Below are 21,266 nucleotides of genomic sequence, written 5' to 3'. Positions count from 1 at the left end.
CTTTGTAGTCATATATGTAATATAATGGCTCTAAATTTCCATAGTCATTGTACAGTTACTCCAATGATTCTTTGCACATTTGGTGTTTTCCCTGCTGTGCCACAGTGAGAACCTTGTTATTTTTATGTTTTTTTTCCTGGACTTGGACATGGACTTTTCATTAAATAGAGCAAGAAAATATTAGGAAAATGTCCAAAAAACACTGGACAATAATACTGTACTTCCAAAGAGTACATTAGTGAAATGATTTCTCAGGGATGGAAATGCAATCTTTGGAGTTTCTAAGATGACAAATTTAGTCAGAATCCAACAACCATGTATATGGAATATTGCAGTTATTCTTTCTTTATCTATTTTTGTTTATCATTATCATAATCTAGATCACCTTCTAGTGGTTCTCAAAGTGGGGACGTTAGGTGTGAGTGAAGCATACCCACGGGTCTGTGGTTTGGTTTTTGTTTTTTGTTTTTTTTTTTTGTTACAGTGGTGGAAATCACAACCCATCATTTTCAGAGGTGCTCTAGTGTATATATATATATATATATATGAATTCAGTAGGTTTAATCCAAACCTAATTAACCTAAGAAACAAGTAAGCTTATAAATAATATAAACTTATGTGACCTAATGTGTTCTGTCAATGGAAAGTTGAGGAACAAAAATATTATTGTACATATTATTATATGTAAATAATAATTCTAACATTAGAATAGATGGATTATGTTCATAAAATAAATTTGTACTGAGGGGGTCCTTAGAAAGTAAATAATTAATTAATTAATTAGTATTTTGGTATTTTAGCAGTATTTTTACAGTTAAAGGTATCCTGGACTGCAAAAAGTTTGAAAACCCGTAATCTAGTCAATGAGATAATTTGATATTTAATATACTGTCAATCAATAGTCCAGTAATTCCGTTCTCTCTGTCTTAGAAACAATTTCTGGAGTAATATAGTGAAAAATGGCAGTAAGTATAAAAATGTACCACGTATCACCCTGCAGACATGGACATTATGATTAATCTGTTGTTTGTACTCTCTCCAAGGCCTAGGAGTGCTATAAAAGTTCATCTATAATGTTACTTCTGCAGGTGGGTTGGTATTACAAAATGTTTCCTCTCTACAAAGAAGTGAGAAAGGAAATCTTGATGAGTTTCTTTTTTAGGTGAGTCAAGCACAGAGCAAAAGCAGCTCATTTCTTACACATCCTGTATGCATTCAGGTCTCCTTTAAGGTAATGTTCCATACTTAAATTTCTTTACTATTGCATATGGTATGGCATGATTGTTCTCTAAATTTGCATCTGTAGGAAGAAGGATACTACAAGGCATTGCTGTTGATTAATATACACAGTACTGTGCAAAAGTCTTAGGCACATGCAAAGAAATGCTTTAGAGCAAAGATGCCTTCAAAAGTAATGAAATTAAATGTTTCTACATTTAAAAAAAAATACTATAAAGAGCATTAAACAGTAATAAATGAAACAAAGTCAATATTTAATGTGACGATCCTTCGCTTTAAAAATAGTAGTCTCAGGTATAATTAGTGCAGTTTTATAAGGAAATGAGCTGTAAGTGTTACTGAGCATCTTGCAGAAGCAGACACAGTTCTTCTGGAGACTTTGACTGTCACACTCGCTTCTTATTTTTGCAGCAAAACCCAGCAGCCTTCATTATGTTTTTTTGTCTGAAAAGTGTCTCTTATGTAATCTGCTGCTTTCTTTACTGACATACAAACATTTTTCTGTAACATTTAATTTTGTGGTGGAAAACTAATGTTTGGAATCTAAAATTTTTTTGTACTGAATCAATAATGTAGAAGTCATCAAATAAAAATCTCTAACAAAGTTTGTACTAAAAAAAAGGGTGTCTAAGACTTGTGCACAGTACTGTGTACATATATATAATGATGCCATTCTATGTATGCAACTGTATGGCATATAGTGCATAGGAGTTGTTTTAATATTCTGCAACAGAAATCAGCTTTGAAAGATGAATTGAGCTTAATAATAGAAAAAATGTGACATGTTTCATGCTCTTTTTGAGAATTCTGGGGGCTATTATGTGAAGTGACCTGAATGAAAGCAGAGGATAAATTCTGAGGAAAACAGAGGGGAAGATTTTGGTCTTGGTTTTGCTCATGTATAACACATGCTAAACATGACTCAGAATAGGTACTTATGATTTAAAAAAATGACTGTAATGTTTCTGTCTGCCTTCAGTTTCTAAAGCTTAGGGGAGTTTTTTGTACCTTGCAGAAAATAATCTTAAGTGTAAAGTCTTGTTTCTAATATTATCCAATATTTCTCATTATGAGATGATGAAAAAAATGTATAAAAGATGTTTAAGCCTACTTTTCTTATTTCAAGCTTGAAATTGCCTTGTTCTACTGGGAGGAAATGTAGCTTTTTAGAAATACTGGAAATATTATATTATTTAACTTGAAATTTTATATGTCTAGATGTCTTGAACTAGGCTTAATCATCTTATATTTGTTTAATCTCATATTGAGAAATATTAGGATATTGTTGTTACATTTATTTCGTGTGATATATTTATTATCCGTTATTAGCATGTATCATTGTGTGAAACAATGTTTAACAATTTATAATGCTAGTTAGTGGTGGGTTAGTCTGGTCACACAGATAGGGCAGAGTGTAATTTACTGATACCCAGGTAGAACTAAATATATACCTATAGGTAAATATATATTTAATCTCTATGAATCTACATAACACATAGTATGTTCATAGTATGTGTGTATTTTCTCACTCTGGAAAGCTTAAAAAAGTCCCTTCATGTTAATACACAAAGGGAAATTCATTCTCTCTCTCTCTCTCTATCACTCTATCACATGTTTTTTCCTGTGTTCTCAGCCGCAAACCTATTTAGCAGTGCAGGTGTTTAATCTCTCAAACCTGCTTTCCTGTCACGATGAGGAGCTATCTACACATTGTCGCCTTCATCATCCTGAATTTCACAGCAGGTTAGTAGTTTATTGCTAATTGAATTCATGTAAGTGATTGTGCTATCATTGCTCCATAGTCCTCAGTCAGAGAAACTAAAATGTTTTTCAAAATATTAATAATGTCTAAGATTTATACTTAAAAAATTATGTCCACATGTTTATATTTGTACTTTTAAAATGCTGTGTAAAACTTTTTGCTGCAATTCAATTCAAGAATAAAGGAGTTTATGCTGATTTATTTTCCACCTCCAGACTGTGGAGCTCGGATCCATGTTGTTTACAAGTCAATAGGAGAAAAAGCTCATCTCACATTGAAAGAAGACAGGAATATAACAACAGTCAAATGGAGGAAGGATCAAAGTCCGATTGCAATTGTAGAAAACCAAAAGCAAGTTACGAGGTATCCAGAAAAATTTCATATACATGTTTCTGACAACTCCTTGTTTATCCATAATTTGACGGTGAATGACTCTGGACAATATCGAGCTGAAACTGGACAATGGGAAGAAGAAATAATCATATACCATCTGATAGTACAGGGTAAGTTATATATGATATGTCATGAATAAAACATGAAGGGGTGTGTTGTTTTAGGAAAATAATCAACAGTGTGATGTAGCCTGACACAAAGTAGAATCACTGAATATTTTCCAATAACAGCACATTCTAAAGAGTTTTATTCCTCTTATACCACAGCAATTTGCGAACAACTTGTAATTTATTGATGAATGACACACACTTTTAAGTTGTAGTAAAGTAGTTACATTTAAAGCTGCGAAACATACACAAAATATGTTAATTCCTGTGATCACCTACGTTATACCAGCTATACTAGTCATTTCTTCACCAGTCTCATTTTTAAAAAATCTCTATTGAAGTTCCTTAAAAAACACACACACACATACACACACACACACACACACACACAGCTTGTCATGGTACTGAGAGACTTTCCTGTGGCAGAAAACTTACTGACTGTTACAAAGCGCTGACACTGGAGACTCCTTCCGTAAATGTTTACTAAACTTCTCCTTACAGAAAGCTTCACCATATCAATTTTTTTTTTTTGTTAAATAACAATATGGTTTTAGACTTCAGTTGTGGCCCATCCACCATACTAGTCCCTGTGAATGAGTTGTTACTATAGAAACAGTAATGTATTAGAATGCATTAATATTAACCTGTAATTTAAATTACAGCTGGCTCTACTCTCAGAGCAGTTGTTATAGAAAATTACTCAACACCTCATCAGTGCTGTGGTATAATACATATACTATATGACCAAAAGTATGTGGACATCTTACTAATCACACCATATGTGCTTGCTGAACGTCCCATTATAGATTAATTTCTCCCTTTGCTGTTATAATATACTTCACTCTTCTGGGAAGGCTTTCCACTAGAGTTTGGAGCGTGGCTGTGGGGATTTGTGTTCATTCAGCCACTAGGGCATTAGTGAGATCAGGCACTAATGTTGGGTGAGGCAGTCTGGGGTGCAGTCGGAGTTCCAGTTCATCCCAAAGGTGTTCAGTGGGGTTGAGGTCAGGGCTCTGTGCAGGACACTCGAGTTCTTCCACTCCAACATTAACACACCATGTCTTCATGGAGCTCGCTTTGTGCACAGGGACATTGTCCTGCTGGAATAAGTTTGGGCCTCTTAGTTCCAGTGAAGGGAATTCTTAATGCGACAGCATACAACATCATTCTAGACAATTGTGTGCTTCCAACTTTGTGGCAACAGTTTGGGGAAGAACCACATATGGTTGTTATGGTCAGGTGTCCACATAAAGTCCACATTCAGTATATTTATGAATTGATTGTGGCTGGTACTACAGGAGGGAAACCTATTTCCTGCACAGTTTGGTGATTTTCTAAAGCTGGTGCATTGAATCAGGTGTATTTTGAGCTGTAAACGTCATCAGACTGTGCAGGAGACTGAACATACAGTGCCAGAGTTGGAGATTCCTTGAAAATATATTTTAATATGTTGACTTTTTGGTGTCGTCCCAGAGGCCGTCTCAACACCAGTGATTGATGCCAGTCTTAATCACCAGTCAAACTCTTCGTCTGTTTGCCACATCTTGGTAAAATGTTCTGCTGATGGTGACTCAGTGACATACGACTGTGATCACCAGCACTGCACGCAGACAAACGCTACATCCATCAGATTGACCATTACTATCAACTATACCAATAATGGGGTGTTGGAATGCATAGCCAGCAACCGTGTGAGCACAAAACGGACATCAATATCCATGAGTAACACATGTAAGTGATTAACGATCAGCATTAGTTCATTCTGCTTAATTCTGTATAATACATAGAGCATAATCTACTTGCTTATTTACCAAATATGTATCATTTCTCTGACTCACAGGTTCAGAAAAACAACCAGTACAAACCAAACAAATCAATTACATTTTAGTTTTAATAATCATAATAAGTTGCACAGTGGTGTTTGGTGTCCTGATGATCTGCGCTATCAAACTTTTTTACAATAACAGAAAGAAAGAACAGGTAAATACATCAGTACTAGCATATTTGCAAGCCAGACTACACCTACATGCATATGTATGACTTTTATAAAATTGTTTATCAAACCTTTGTCCTTATTTTTTCTCTGTGGTTAGAATGAAGGAACATATCAAGAAGATAAGGGCATAAACACTGTCTACAGTGTGGTGCGCAAGCAACCAAGAACCGAGACTCCAGCAGACAGCGGCCCTGCAGAAAATGCAACAGCAACAGTTTATGACGTTCCCTCGAAATGTGTAAGATGCAATCAGTTTCCTTTTTTAAAAAGAAATACATTATTATGTTGCTCCTTTTTTTATGAGGTTATTTTAGTATTAAATAGGATATCAGAGTGATAGAGAATTTTGTGCATGATTGACCAGCGTGTTAACCATATAAAAAAATCTTCTGGCTTTCCTTGTACAGTATTTATATTTATATTGGTGGTGAATGAAGCATAAATAAGTAAAACCATCACAACATGGCTAAATGCATTCCTTTCACATGACTATTGCATGGTGAAACCTTTTTTTTTTTTTTTTTTTTTCATTTTAACAACCGGTAACCCAATGACTTCCTCTTCTGTCTGCTGCTACTGGTAGACAACATCCATGCTGCATGCTAAAATTTAGACTATAGTCTACACTGAGTTGTTATTTTATTAGCTTTCCCAGTTACCACTTAACTTTATCAGTTAAGTCCTAAACTGGATTACAGTCATAAACTGGTTTCTGACTTTTCAGTGATGAATCAGGACCATCCATACAAACATTTGGAGAATTACCATCTACAGGAAAATTACCATCTACAAATAAAAACCAGTGTTGCTAAATGACTCTTCTTCTTCTTTCTTTATTTTTTTTTAGGCCAGGGCACCCCAAAGTCACAGTGATGACTGTGTGCAAAAGGATGACACACATACAGTTTACTGGAAGCTGGGGCAGACGCAAGAAGCATGATGCAATCTGATCCTGGAAGTCAATATTTTGCTAAATAAGATGCTATATAACCTGGCCATTTATATATATATATATATATATATATATATATATATATATATATATGTTGTATATGTTGTACATACAGAACAAAGCATTATGTAGCCTAAAAAATAAGATGAATGTTATTTGTTATTTATATATATATATATATATATATATACATTTTTTTAAATAAGAAAGTAGAAACTTTCTATATTGTGCCTGTATCTTTTTCTATATTAAATTATAGTTGTATACATTGTGTGTACTGTTATTAGTTGTCTGGTCATATTCATAATATTCATTTATTTGAATGTTCTGCATGTTCATAAGTCATTTTATTTATTATTCCAGTCCAGCATTAATTATGCAGGTAATCAAACATGCCCTGATATTCTTGTGTGCCTATTTGGTTGTTTGAGATTATTGAGGAGATTATTGAGTTCCTTCTTGTGTTTTACAGATTGAAAAAATTTAATGTAAAATTTAGTGTCCTAATCCAGCCCTTTTCTCACCTTCATGCACAGGCAGGCTATTACTGTAGATATGCACGCTAACAGAACAACAGCCTGGCAATTACAGAAAATTTCCCATTGAAAAATAACTTTAACTGGAATGACGTACAATCAGTCTTGCTTTACGTAATTCTTAATTTGCATATCTGGAAAACTTTCCAATAGAGTGTGACATGCACTTCCTCTTTTTTAAAAACACTAATAAAAAACTAGTACACCAGAGCCAGGTAAATAAAAATTGAACAGTGGTCAAAACAGGGTCTGAGGAACCCCAGGGGTCCTTGATATTTATTTTGTTACATTGGTGAACATCACAATCAACACAACTATGCACAAATGCACACTGTTACAGTCAGGTACATAAATATTTTGACATTGTCCTAGTTATTGTTGTTTTAGCTGTCTACCATAAATGAACTGTGTACTAATTACAGTACTTTTAATATGTGGTCCCCGCCTTTTGACAATTGGCTGCTCAGCTGTTCCATGGCCAGGTATGTGTTATTCCCTCATTATTTCACTCAAAAGTAAGCCGATAAACGGTTTAGAGTTGATTTCAAGTGCATTTGGAATCTTTTGCTGTCAACTCTCAATATTAAGTTCAAAGAGCCATCTCTGCCAGTGAAGTGAGCCATCACTGTGCTGAAAAATCAAAACAAACCCATCAGAGAGATAGCAGAACCATTAAGTGTGGCCAAATCAACTATATGGTACCTTCTTAAAAAGAAAGAATGCAGTGGTAAGCTCAGGAACACCAAAAGCCCCGGAAGACCATAGAAAACTGTGGTGGATGACAGAAGAATTCTTTCCCTGGAGAAAGAATTTTTCCTGTATTTATATTTTTTTTTGTTATGAGAAACATAGGTACGTGTATCTGTGTCAAGTAAATATATTGGGTTTACCACAAGATGTAAACCATTGAGCCTCAAAAAAAACAGGGCGACCAGATTAGAGTTTGCTAAAACATCTTAAAATGCCCATACAGTTCCGGGAACAACAGCCTATAGAGAGATGAGACAAAGATCAACTTAGGAATGATGGAAAAAGAAGAGTATGGAGAAGGGAAGGAGCGGCCACGGTCTGAAGCCCACCACCTCATCTTATGGCGTGGGTGTGTATGACTGCCAATGGAACAGGTTCCCTTGTATTTTTTGATGATATGACTGCTGACAAAAGCAGCAGGATGCGATCTGAAGTCTATAGGGTTAAATTATGTGCTCAGATTCAGCCAAAAGCTTCAAAACCCATTGGACGGTGCGTCACATTGCAGATGGACAATGACCTGAAGCATTTTTCAGAAGAAACCCCATTTTTAAAAAGGAAAACAAGTGGAATATTCTGCAATGACTTAGTCAATCACCTGACCGGAATCCAGGTGAGCTGCATTTTCACTTTCTGAAGCCAAAAGCCCCGACAATAAGCAGGAAGTGAAGACAGCTGCAGTTAAGACCTGGTCATCACCAGGGAAGAAACCCAGCATCTGGTGATCTCTGCGGTTTCCAGACATCAGGGAGTCAAGATAAACTGCAAAGGATTTCCAACCAAGTATTAAAAATGATAATTTAATTTATGATTGTTTGTTTGTCCCAATACTTCTGGTCACTAAAAAATGGCGTGACTGCAAATATAAGGTACTGTAATTCCTACACTGTTCATTCAGTTGTTATGTAAATACTCTCAAATTAAAGCTGTAAGTGTGCACTTTGAGCTTTTTTTTTTTAAATTCAACTATAATATGCTGTGGTAGACAGCTAAAATAACTTAGTCAATGTCCCAAAAATGTATTTTTAGATTTATTATTGATTATTATTTAAGTCCTTGTTGTCATTAGCCATTAGCATGTTTAACTGGACATTTGATTGGGTTTAAGCAAAGCTTAATAATAATAATAATAATAATAATGATAATAATAATAATAATAATAATAATAATAATAATAATATTTGAAGATTTGAAGATTTGAGTAGTCTTGTGTAGCAGGACTGGATCTGATGTTGATACAGTAGCTGTAGTGCAGTTCAGTGTAACAGCTCCTTCTGTTGGTGAGAGAATGAACTGCAGCTGAACGCCACTCAGTCTTATAGCCGCTCTACAGGTAGGAGACACTCTCAGCTCCAAGCGCTGCACACTTCAGACCAAGCTCACAGGTACACAGACCTGATAAAATCTGAATATGTGTTGTTAAAAACAAACAAACAAACAACAACAACAGTAATAATAATAATGATAATAATAATAATAATAATAATAATAATAATAATAATAACTACAGGAGTTTACTGCAAAAGCATCCTGTAGGACAGTATGTATTAATATTAATCAAAGAGTATCACCCTCAAAAATAAATAAATAAATAAGTATTAAAGTATCAAGTATTACAGTAAGAATTATTTTTTAAAAAAAGACATGAATAATTACACAAATAACTTAATCAAAAAAGGCCCAAAGTTGCCTTTGTCAAAGTTTATTGAGGAACAGGTCCAAGAATAGTATAATGCATAGATTATAAGGAAAATATAAAAATGTTTAATAGAAAACGTCAGTAAAGCAATTAATAAAGCAAGAGCTCACCAAATCGAACTAGCACAATTAAGCTGCCAATATATGTATATATATATCAGGGGCGTTTCCTCTGAGGAGGCAAGGGAGGCAGTGTCTCCTCAAAAAATTGGATGAGAAAATAATCGATATTGCAAAAATAAAACGACGCAAATATTACTAAAAATGACAATAAAAGTATAAAAGTCACTCGTTTTTATAAAGTAACGCTGTCCAACAGCGACACCTGCAGGTAAAGTTACAGCGGAGGTTTGCCTCACCTCAGCCCATTGACTTATAACAGAGACCCCATAACGCGCCGTGGGTATAGTGGGGGGTCATTGAGAATGAATGGGGGAAAGTCACGTGACAGGAGGCAACGCCTCCATCCCGCTATAATTGGATATGATCGGTTATGATTGGATGTGATAGGTTATGATTGGATGTGATAGGTTATGATTGGATATGATAGGTTATGATTGGATGTGATAGATTATGATTGGATGTGATCGGTTATGATTGGATATGATCGATTATGATTGGATGTGATAGGTTATGATTGGATGTGATCGGTTATGATTGGATGTGATCGGTTATGATTGGATGTGATAGGTTATGATTGGATGTGATCGGTTATGATTAGATGTGATCGGTTATGATTGGATGTGATCGATTATGATTGGATATGATCGGTTATGATTGGATGTGATAGGTTCGTTCGATAAATCCCGTCTCTTGTTTTCGTGCGAGCTCTCGGCCTGAATGGACAAAATGATGGCGTTACTGACTAATTATAAAGTAAGTAAACAACTCACCCGCTTAGATATCACTGCTTTGTGTCACGTCAAAAATGAAAACTTGAAATGGCCTGAAACGTGATGACTGTTAGTTTTTAGTGAGCATTCAGCTTGATGAAATGAAAGATATATCTTCGTGTCTGTGTTTGTGTTTACAGAGCTTTTATGACGATGACCTGAAAATAAGTTGACTATTAAAAAGAACAGCTGAACATCAGTTCACAAATAAAAAAATATTAGTAACACTTTACAGTAAAGTGTCATTTGTTAACATTAGTTAATGTGTTAACTAACATGAACAAACAATGAACATTTATTACAGTATTTATTAATCTTTGCTAATGTTAGTTAATAAAAATACAGTTGTTCGTTGTTAGTTCATGTTAGTTCACACTGCATTAACTAATGTTAACAAACACGTTATATATATATATATATACTGCCTCCTCATTTTAAAACACCACCGCACACCACTGATATATATATATATATGTGTGTGTGTGTGTGTGTGTGTGTGTATATATATATATATATATGAATGCACATTTTTAGAAAACAATTGTTTGAGCAGGTAGAAACTACAAAAGTAATTGCTGAAATGCTTATAAATGAAAAAAAAATTGCATTAAATTTCCAAAAAAAAAAGAAAAAAAACAAAACAAATGACAGCACATAAATGAATTGCACAAGGTGGATTGCACTGTACAGAGCATGTCTACACTAAATGTGCTAATGCTGATTTTTTTGCACATGGATATTTCACAACAATTATACCTTATGAACAGCATCAGCAAAAACTGCTCCAGCACAGAAATGGAGACCAGCACAGAAATTTGCGGGTGATAAAACAATACACATCTATACACACAATTTTTCAAATGGGTTTGTTACGGTGTCACACTATGTGATCTTAGTTTTTGTGATCATTTTTACTGATTTTGGTCTTTACTTTTGTCCTTAGTTATGCATTTCAGGTCTGAGAATAAATGCTGCTAAAAACTGTCCCAGTTTACTTGAATTCACCCTACAAAGCAGTTCATGAATACAGATTTGAGAAACAATAGGTTGCTCAAGTTTACAGGAGACATACAGCTAGATTTCAACTTGTAGTATTTGCAACACAAACATTATATACAACAATTGCCACACTATTTTCTTCAAAGTCAGTGGACCGGTGGTTAATAAAACTTTTTAACCTGCTCAGGCGTTTGATAATTGGTGTGCAAAACATACCATCAGCTCTTTCACCACTCTGTTTCTCCAGCATTTCGTTGTATATGTTGTGCTCAAACATATTGTTCTCAAACCTGTTTCCACTTATTTTTGCACATGTCCACCTTGACTTTTAAAAATATGGAGATATACAGTGAAACAATACAACGTTCCTCCAGGACCATGGTGCTACATAAGACAACGCAGAGCTACATGAGACTACACTACATAAAGTGCATGTGCAAACGTGTGCAAACACACAAGACAGTAGAATAACTAGTAAAACAGGCACAGTACAGTGCAGTGCCATATGATCGAAACTGTCAGATATCACAGGTAGTGCAAAAGAATAACAATATAATAAAAATGCTGTGAATGTAAACATAACTAGTATGACATAGTATTTCAGCAAATAAGCTTATACCATATATGAACATAGCAGTTATTAGGGTAGCAGCCAGGTAGTGTGTGTGTGTGTGTGTGTGTATATGTTTTGTCAGTCAAATCTCTGAGTATAGAGGAGTCTGATGACTGGGAGGTAGAAACTGTTACACAGTCTGGCTGTGGTCTGAATGCTTCAGTACCTTTTGCCAGACAGCAGGAGGGTGAAAAATTTGTGTGAGGGGTGTGTGGGATCATCCACAATTCCTGAAACTCCCGTCTCAGAGTCGTGGGACTAGATTTAGTCAATGACTTTAATGTTATCTTCAGCAAAAAAATAAATAAATAAATATAAAAAAAAACAGGTTTATTTAATTGACACACTGTATGCATTCTTATGCTCATGTGTTCCACAGCTAGTGAGACATCAGCAAATATTGATCGTTGGATCAGACACTTCAAACACCAACTGAAATCTAATGCTATGCAACAAAAATGAATCCATCCAGAAATGTGTACAATACATTTTTATAATCTTTATTTTTTGTGCAGTTCAGGCTTTTCAGTTCTCTCACTGGGTGTGGATATGAAGATTTGTACCTATTTACGTATTAGTCCAGCAGTCCCATGTTTGTATTAGCAGTCCAAAGCCAAAGAACACAATCATGATCTTGCTGTCTTCATGAAGGTGGAAAGATAAGCTTAATAAATTTGAATGATAAGATAAGATAAGATAAACTTTATTAATCCCCGAAGGGAAATTCAGGGAGTCTTGTAGATAAGTATGAAAGAAAGTAGTAAGAGTAGTAAAAAGTAGTGAGAGTAGTAAAGTAATGAGAGTAGTGATTAGTCATCTGCCAATGGCTAAGGTGTTGTAGAGCCTGATGGCAGTGGGGATGAAGGATCAAGGATGAAGATGTCGAGCTCTTGATTTTTGTACTGACACATACAAAGCACCGCTGGTGACATCCCTAATTAATAAAACTATTGCATGGCCAATGGCATATTAACACATGGGAAAGGATCCTAATGAATGACCATGACTTAGTAACACAAGCAAATGAGATAATTAATAAATCTTAATTAAGTCATGGTCATTGATATCATACTGAAATCTTATTTAAATGTAGCTACTTATCAGCCTTAAAACTGATGAGACAGTATACAGTAGCTTTATTGAAGACTTTTGTAGCATCTGCTGGGGATAGTTCTGTGTCACGCCACCAGAGGGCACCCTCTCTCAAATGCCAGAGACTCATATCCTGTCTATAGATGATACTGTGCAAACTCAGTTACATTGTGTCATTTGTACACACTCTATCTGTCTGTCACACATTTTCTCCCTCTGTTCTGATCCACAAACCTATTTTGTACAGTTGTATGATCTCTCAACCAGCTTTTCTGTCATGATGAGGAGCTATCTACACATCGTCACCCTCATCATCCTGAATTTCACAGCAGGTTAGTAGTTTATTGATAATTCAGTTAATGTTAGTGATTGTGCTACCATTGGTCCATAGTCCTCAGTCAGAGAAACTTCAATTGTTTTAACAAAACTGATTTGTTTTTCAAAACATTAATAATGTCTATGATTCAAAATTTTAAGCTGATTTCTTTTCCATCTCCAGACTGTGGAGCTCGGGTCCACATGGTTTACAGGCCAATAGGAGAAAAAGCTCATCTCACATTGAAAGAACACAGGAATATAACAACAGTCAAATGGAGGAAGGATCAAAGTCTGATTATAATTGTAGAAAACCAAAAGCCAGTTACGAGGAATCCAGAAAAATTCAATATACATGTTTCTGACAACTCCTTGATTATCCATAATTTGACGGTGAATGACTCTGGGCAATATCGAGCTGAATCTGGACAATGGGAAGAAGAAATAATCGTATACCTTCTGATAGTTGAGGGTAAGCTCTGACCAAAAACATCACATTAAAGTATATGATGTGTAAGGAATTAAACACAATTAAGTATGCTATTTTAGAAAAATAATCAATGGCATACTGGTGTGAAGCAGCACGGCAGGAAGTGGAGTGACTGTTACCACCCTGAAGTTTATTATTTTCCAATAACAAGACATTCTGGCATATTTTATTCCTCTTATACCACAGCAATTTGCCAACAATTTGTAATTTATTGCCGAATGACACATACTTTTACTTAATGCAGTTACAATGAAAGCTGTGGAACATACAAAAAATAAGTTAATTCCTGTAATCACGTATGTTACAGCAGCCGTGACATTTGCTTCTTTACCAGCCTCATTTTCTCTCTCTTAACGTTATCTGCTTGTTATGTTACTAAGAATTCACACTGCGCAAAGTCTTCAGTCCTAAAGACTTTCCTGTGGCAGAAAACTTATTAACTGTTACAAAGTACTGACACTGGAGACACATTTTGCAGTGATTGGCATGTTTGCTTTACACTTGTAACATCGCGTAGAATTGCTGCAATGTCCTCCACCGCTCTGAGCATAGCGCCCTGCTTTTCCAAGACAGCATTGGTGAGGACTCTTGTTTTCTCTATATATTTTGGCCTTTTCAGGTGTCATGACACTGCTGGTTATTCTGCTAAATAATGTTTTTTTATTCTTTTAGATGTGAGTCAAAAGTATCTCCACATCTGCCTTTGAGAAATTCTTCCTTTTCTGGCAGTTTAGTAGTCATATTGCACTCTCTGCTATATGAACTTTTATGGTGTTCTGTGATTGTAACTAAATTCAAATCAGCTGTGGTGTGTATGTGTATGCCCAGGAGACTGACCATCTGAGTTTGACATTCCTGGATGAAAGAAATACTGTATATTTTAATATGCTGACTTTTTGGTGTCATCCCAGAGGCCGTCTCAAAACCAGTGATTGATGCCAGTCTTGATCACCAGTCAAACTCTTCGTCTGTTTGCCACATCTTGGTAAAATGTTCTGCTAATGGTGACTCAGTGACATACGACTGTGATCACCAGCACTGCACGCAGACAAACGCTACATCCATCAGGGTGAATATTACTATCAACTATACCGATAATGGGGTGTTGGAATGCATAGCCAGCAACCGTGTGAGCACAAAACAAACATCAATATCCATGAGTAACACATGTAAGTGATTAACGATCAGCATTAGTTCATTCTGCTTAATTCTGTATAATACATAGAGCATAATCTACTTGCTTATTTACCAAATATGTATCATTTCTCTGACTCACAGGTTCAGAAAAACAACAAGTACAAACCAAACAAATCAATTACATTTTAGTTTTAATAATCATAATAAGTTGCACAGTGGTGTTTGGTGTCCTGATGATCTGCGCTATCAAACTTTTTTACAATAACAGAAAGAAAGAACAGGTAAATACATCAGTACTAGCATATTTGCAAGCCAGACTACACCTACATGCATTTTTTTTTTCCATTATCAAATCTATTTCCTTATTGTTTCTCTGCGGTTAGAATGAAGGAACATATCAAGAAGATAAGTGTGTAAACACTGTCTACAGTGAGGTGGGGAAGCCGTTGAGAACTGAGACTCTAGCAGACAGCAGCGCTGCACAAAATGCAACAGCAACAGTTTACAACGTTCCTACAATGTGTAAGATGCAATCGTTTTTCTTTTTCAAAAAGAAATACAACATATGCGCCATATTTCTCAGTGGGTGCATTTAATATAGTGTAGTATATCAGGGTGATGAAGACTTTAATTAATAATTGAATTAATAAGTGCGTTTCAGAAACTGACATGTTTTATACCAACTGGTCAAATTGGGACACTATTGGAAAATGGGCTATTTACACCCTTTGTATGCAGATTCTTTTTTTTTTGTATGTAATAGACCTAATATATTAAACATAAGTGATAATTTGACCAAAAACCTTTTAAAAACCTGAACCATATTTACCAAAAAAAACCCCACAAAGTACTGACCCACAGTAAAATCAAAGTTTGCCCTAATGTTGTGAGATCACGAGTTTAAATCCCAATGATGCTACAGCCATCATTGCCACAGCCATGGCTGGGAGCCAAGGGAGCAAACTTGGCTGTGCTTTCTGGATGGGAAGGATGACAAACTCTCTTGCTACCCTGTCAATCACAGTGACACTAGCTAATTATTGGCATCTGTGAGCTCATGTGCAAACTTCAAGGTTCAAGGTTTATTGTTCTCGTGAAGGACAAGATATTAGAGAAACATGGGAGTGGAAGAGGGCAGATAGCACTTTCCTCTGAGTGTGTTAGGTGGTCTTCGACTTGAGCTGCAAAGTCTGTGAAAGCATGGACATCTACATGTTCATCTTTTGTTAGCAACAATCTCGCAAGGTAACTGTGATGAGTGATGTATATTCACATCCTCAAAATAGTGAACTATATAGTCAATGTTCTAGGTTTAACAAGTTAATATGTCTGTATGCTGATCTTAAACAAATTGGGTATATACAAATGCTAGTGTATATATAGCATAAATCTTTTGGTCTCTGGAGGACTAGTGGTTAGGCCTCGGTGCTCTCACCACCGTGGCCCGGGTTTGCTTCCCGGCCAGGGAACCAACCCCAGCCACTGGCGTTGCACAAGACAGTGCACTCCCAGTGCCGGTCCCAAGCCCAGATAAAATTGGGGAGGGTTGCGTCAGTAAGGGCAGCCGGCATAAAAACTGTGGCAAATCAATTATGCAATCAATTATGCAATTATTATCACGACCTGCTGTGGCAACCCCTAACGGGAGCAGCCGAAAGAAGAAGAACAACAATAATATATAGCATAACTCATTTAAAAAGTTTAAAGTGCTATTTTTTACTGTTGATCCTGAGAGCAGCCATGTTGATTTGATGTCGCTGGCTGAACTTGGGAGACCCCAAGTTCCAGAGTTTCCGACCAGAAATTCTGAGTTGAGGGGGGATTTTCTTCGGTTTTACCAAGTCGAAGGTTGGAAATTTGAAGGTCGGAGTTAGGAGTTTTAGCTGAATGCACCATTAGTCTGCCCTGTGAGGCAGCATGAGCAGAAAAGATGTGGTTGGCTGGCTTCATGTGTCTTGAAGAATTTATATGTTAGCCTTCACCATCCCCGGTTGGTAGCTGTCATATACAGGGGAGATAGGGGAGAGGGGAGAGCTGGCTGGTTGATGGGAATTGGCAGATGAACAACTTCTTCAAGGGGGAAAATCACCCCGAACAAACTAAATTTGATACATTGATACATTTATTAAATGTCTAAAAAAAAATTTAACTGAAAAGGAATGTTTTTAAAAAATACAAAAATGTATTTTAATAATTCATTAAAAAATTAATTAAGTAATTATTAAAAATATATAAAAAAGTCATGATACCCGCAATATCTCTGATATGATATTATGATATTGACAATGATATTGTGGTAATTTATCATATCAATATTCATTTTGCTCTACTACGTATGTGTATATACTACAATATTGCAGCTACCAAACGTAAGACTTTTAAAGAATAATGTGAACAAATGTAAGATGTATATATTTTTTAATGTTTAATACGCTTAATATGTTTAAAAGCCAGTTCACTAGAATCTCCCTAAAGCTGAACAACCAGCTCAAACAACTCTCTACAGCTTTAGTTATGGGTTTGTGTAGCATATACTGATCACACATTTGATTACACAGAAAGCTGTGTACTTTTGATCTACCAAGGGTTTTTTTTTTTTTTTTTTTTTAACTGGTAACCCACTGACTTCCTCTTCTGCTTGCTGCTCCTGGTAGATCACAAACATGCTACACAAAGTTAGACTGCAGGCTTCACTGAACTGTTATTTTATTAGGTTTTGCAATTAAGTAACTAAAACTGGCATCTCAATGAATTCTAAATAGCAAGACCTGATTTTCAATCATTTCAGCCCACTCTAAATAGTGTATAACACTGTTTCTTTACCCTGGTCCCCATTGTTTTGCCTGTTTGCCTGTTTTGATGTTTTCCCAGATCTCAAATCCCCTGATTCAGCTTCTCTGTGAATGCTGTGTTTGTGGTGCCTTTTAAATTGTAATTAGCAAGTTGTAATAATGTCATTTCCCACCTCAGCACTTTCGAAGTGTGAAAAAAAACCAACATGGACAAAACTTGGACAATTTCCTCCTTGAAAGCGTGTCTTTTGTTTGCTCTGTCAGAGCACGTAAAGCTCATAAAAAGCTACGTTAACCTCACTTTTACGTTAACATTCATGAAACACTCATGTAACAGCAAGTAGCTTAGCGACAAGCTACCCGGCTAATATTAGTGATAATTAATGATGATGATTACCTTCTCAAAACAGCGATTAGTATGGCCAGTGTTATAGATTAACCAAGTACTGTGTCTGTATATTAACTGATCTAAAGCCAATACTGCTATAAACTAGTTAAAAAGTAGAGAAGGGGGACTTCACACTGTTCACAGTGTGAGCGGCCATGTTGATTTAACGTCACCCGGTAAACGGGGAAAGAACTGGTAATTCAGAAGACCACCCCAAGATGACGAGTTGAGGCGACATTTTCGGTGGCTTTTACCAGATGTCGGTGGGGAAATTACAAATTGCAACCTTGTCTTGATCAGAGCATAATTAACAACCTTGCTGAGGTCGAACTGTGTGAGCTCAGGATTGAGAAACACTGTGATGAATCAGTAGCATGTCCACACAATTTTGAAAAGAGGAAAAATGACAACTTCAAATAAAACACAGCGATTCAAAGAAAAAGTCTCTTCTTCCGTTTTTTGGGCCAGGGCACCCCAAAGTTGTAGCGGTGACATTGTGCAAAAGATGACACACACATACAGGAAGCTGCGACAGACACAAGAATCATGAAGCAATTTTACACATCGATATTTTGCAAAATAGGACTTGTACAGACATTCTAGCTGATATAACCTGACCTATCTGTATGTATATGTATATGTATGTATGTGTGTATATATATGTATATATATATATATATATATATATATATATATATATATATATATATATATATATATATATATATGTGTGTGTGTGTGTATATATATATATATATATATATATATATATATATATATATATATATATATATATATATGTGTGTGTGTGTGTGTGTGTGAGTGTGTGTATATAGTATATACAGATCCCTAAAAAAAGATTAGATGTTTGTTTAATTTGTTACTTGTATTTTTATATGAAAGTGGAAATCTTTCATACTGTGCCTACATCTTTTTCTCGAAAAAATGTGTATACATTGTGAGCAGTGTCATTTGCAAAACATCTCGGTGTGATGTCATATTGCTCTTTAACAAAATATGATGGATATTAATTTAATTATTTTAATTATTAATTTACTTATCAATCACACAAACCTGATTTGTATTATTACTGTGTGTTTGTCTGTTTTGGTGCTACAGATCAGTGTCTCTTTAGCAGAAGTGGAGCTGATGTTTGCTGCACTGTAGTTCAGCTCAGTTCTCTCTCTGCTGGTGAGAGACTGAACTACAGAGACTGAGCTCCACTCACAGTCTCTCAGCCCCAAGCGCTAACTCAGAGGTATTTTGTACACACATGTGATGGAAAATAAATACATGCACAAACTGAATGTCTCTTACAAATCACATAAACAGACAGCAATTCATATTGCATATAAGTATTCACCCCCTTGAACATAGGGCAGTTGCCATGCTTGTGAAATAAATAAATAGACTTTGTGAATCACTTGTGATTATGTACTAATTTGAGTTGCTTCACAGGATGTCACACATTAGTCAGGATAAGGAAAGTAACACCCTCAAAAAAGAAACAAAGCAAATATGTATTAAAACACAGCAGGAACAATTAAAAGAAAGAGATACGTATTTACACAAATAACTTAATTGTAACAGGCCCAAAGTTGTCCTTTTCAAAATATATTTGAGGAACAGGTCCAAGAGCAGTTTGTAGAGTTTACATTTACAAAAACCCACAAATTTAAAACATAAAGGTAAAAATGTACATTTTCAAACATATAGAATTTAATAATGCATAGATTTTTATATTAGATTTATGAATTATACCCAGAAGATGGCACTGTTTTAAGCTCTTGACACATGTATAAAAGTAATAAAATGAACCCCTTTATACAGAAAATACATGAAAGCATTTTTGTAGTTTGCAATATCTTACAGCAGACTGACTATTCTCAGTCTCCGTGATGCGTGGAGATTTCTCCATGATCAGATTTCCTGATCTGAAATTTTTCATGCTGTCTGTTTATCTTTGGCCACATTTTAAACAAAGTGACCTCTGTTTATAATCTGTTTGCTGCAGATGTACAGTATTGCTAGAATTCAAAATATCAATGAAAAACAGAGTTGATGATTTATACTGCAATACTTGTCGTTATTATTCTTGTATATTACAATTATAATGATGCATAAGAATGAATTCTTGCATTGGTTCATAGGATGTCATTGTTAAGCTACTGGAGGTGAATCAGTGAACAATGCCCTTAAGAAAATCAGCAGTTCATCAAATCAAAGTAGCAACTGAAAAGTACAAAAGTACTGAAATGCTTACAAATAAAAAATAATAATAATAATAAATTACAATTCCAAGCTTTAACAGTATGGAAATAAATTGAGAGATTGCACTGTACTGAGCACCTCTAACTTTACATATACCGATGCTACATATGTCCACATGGATAGAGGCAAGTAGAGACATTTGCTGGAGATAAAACTGTATGCTCTGTGCACATGAGCCTTCAAACAGGCTTGTCACAGTGCAATAAAAATGCAATAAAACGATAGAGTCTGGAAGATATGTTACATTACAGCCACAGTTGGTGCACTCAGCTTAGGCTTTCTTGGTATTAAGCAACCAAAGACATACATTTTTGGCATTTGTTTCAGTTGTGTGGAAGTATTTTGGATACCTTATATATGTAAAATCTAATCCTTTTCTCCACCATCATCTCACCGTCTCTGTATTTTTCACAATCTGTGTTGATTAAGAGTAGAAAATGTCAGAAAGCTGCACTATAAGCTTGGTTAAAAATACATTTCTGCACTATAAGCTTGCTTAAAAAAGATATAAATGTTCCATCTACAAGAAGTGTTCATCTTGTTATATCTGTGATATCTGTATGCGTTTATTTAAATTTAAACGAAACAGGATATTTTTAACTAGGCTGGAGATTGTGGTTGTATATTGTGGTGGAAAATTCATCAGTATATCTCTGTTTTCAGGAAACCATAGGTTTGAACTGCACACAGATAAACTGATGAAGCCCTCACATGTGTGCAAAAACATTTTCAAGAATAAAAGTCCAGTCACATTGACTTATTACTGCTACTATTACTACTAAATCCTTTTGCTTAACACTGTCTATACACACATCTTTTTTCCCCTCATTTTAAGCCAAATAT

At 35.3% G+C, this 21,266-nt stretch overlaps 3 protein-coding genes across 5 annotated transcripts in view; 2 read left to right on the top strand and 1 right to left on the bottom strand.

The window, feature by feature from the left end:
• Positions 1-685: 685 nt before the first annotated feature.
• si:ch1073-220m6.1 (uncharacterized) lies at positions 686-6,524 on the top strand. Its single transcript, XM_026936209.3, has 7 exons — positions 686-1,231; positions 2,873-2,982; positions 3,217-3,504; positions 4,975-5,232; positions 5,342-5,481; positions 5,595-5,735; positions 6,345-6,524. The coding sequence occupies exons 2-7, from the start codon at positions 2,931-2,933 to the stop codon at positions 6,435-6,437; spliced, it is 972 nt and encodes a 323-aa protein (XP_026792010.2). The 5' UTR covers positions 686-1,231; positions 2,873-2,930; the 3' UTR covers positions 6,438-6,524.
• Positions 6,525-13,221: 6,697 nt separating this feature from the next.
• Positions 13,222-19,572, top strand: LOC117597149 (uncharacterized). Its single transcript, XM_034303892.2, has 6 exons — positions 13,222-13,362; positions 13,530-13,817; positions 14,747-15,004; positions 15,114-15,253; positions 15,356-15,494; positions 19,272-19,572. The coding sequence occupies exons 1-6, from the start codon at positions 13,308-13,310 to the stop codon at positions 19,367-19,369; spliced, it is 978 nt and encodes a 325-aa protein (XP_034159783.1). The 5' UTR covers positions 13,222-13,307; the 3' UTR covers positions 19,370-19,572.
• Positions 19,443-21,266, bottom strand: part of LOC113539869 (B-cell receptor CD22) — an 18,049-nt gene continuing 16,225 nt past the window's right edge. The window contains exon 16 of one of the 3 annotated variants that reach the window (XM_053233086.1): positions 19,443-20,838. The gene's annotated coding sequence lies outside the window, so the exon portion shown is untranslated. The remainder of the gene's footprint in view (positions 20,839-21,266) is intronic. The other 2 variants (XM_053233087.1, XM_053233085.1) reach the window with 2 other exon arrangements.

The sequence above is a fragment of the Pangasianodon hypophthalmus genome, chromosome 4, assembly GCF_027358585.1.
Source record: "Pangasianodon hypophthalmus isolate fPanHyp1 chromosome 4, fPanHyp1.pri, whole genome shotgun sequence".
NCBI lineage: Eukaryota > Metazoa > Chordata > Actinopteri > Siluriformes > Pangasiidae > Pangasianodon > Pangasianodon hypophthalmus.
This window is presented reverse-complemented; position numbering and strand designations above follow the sequence as displayed.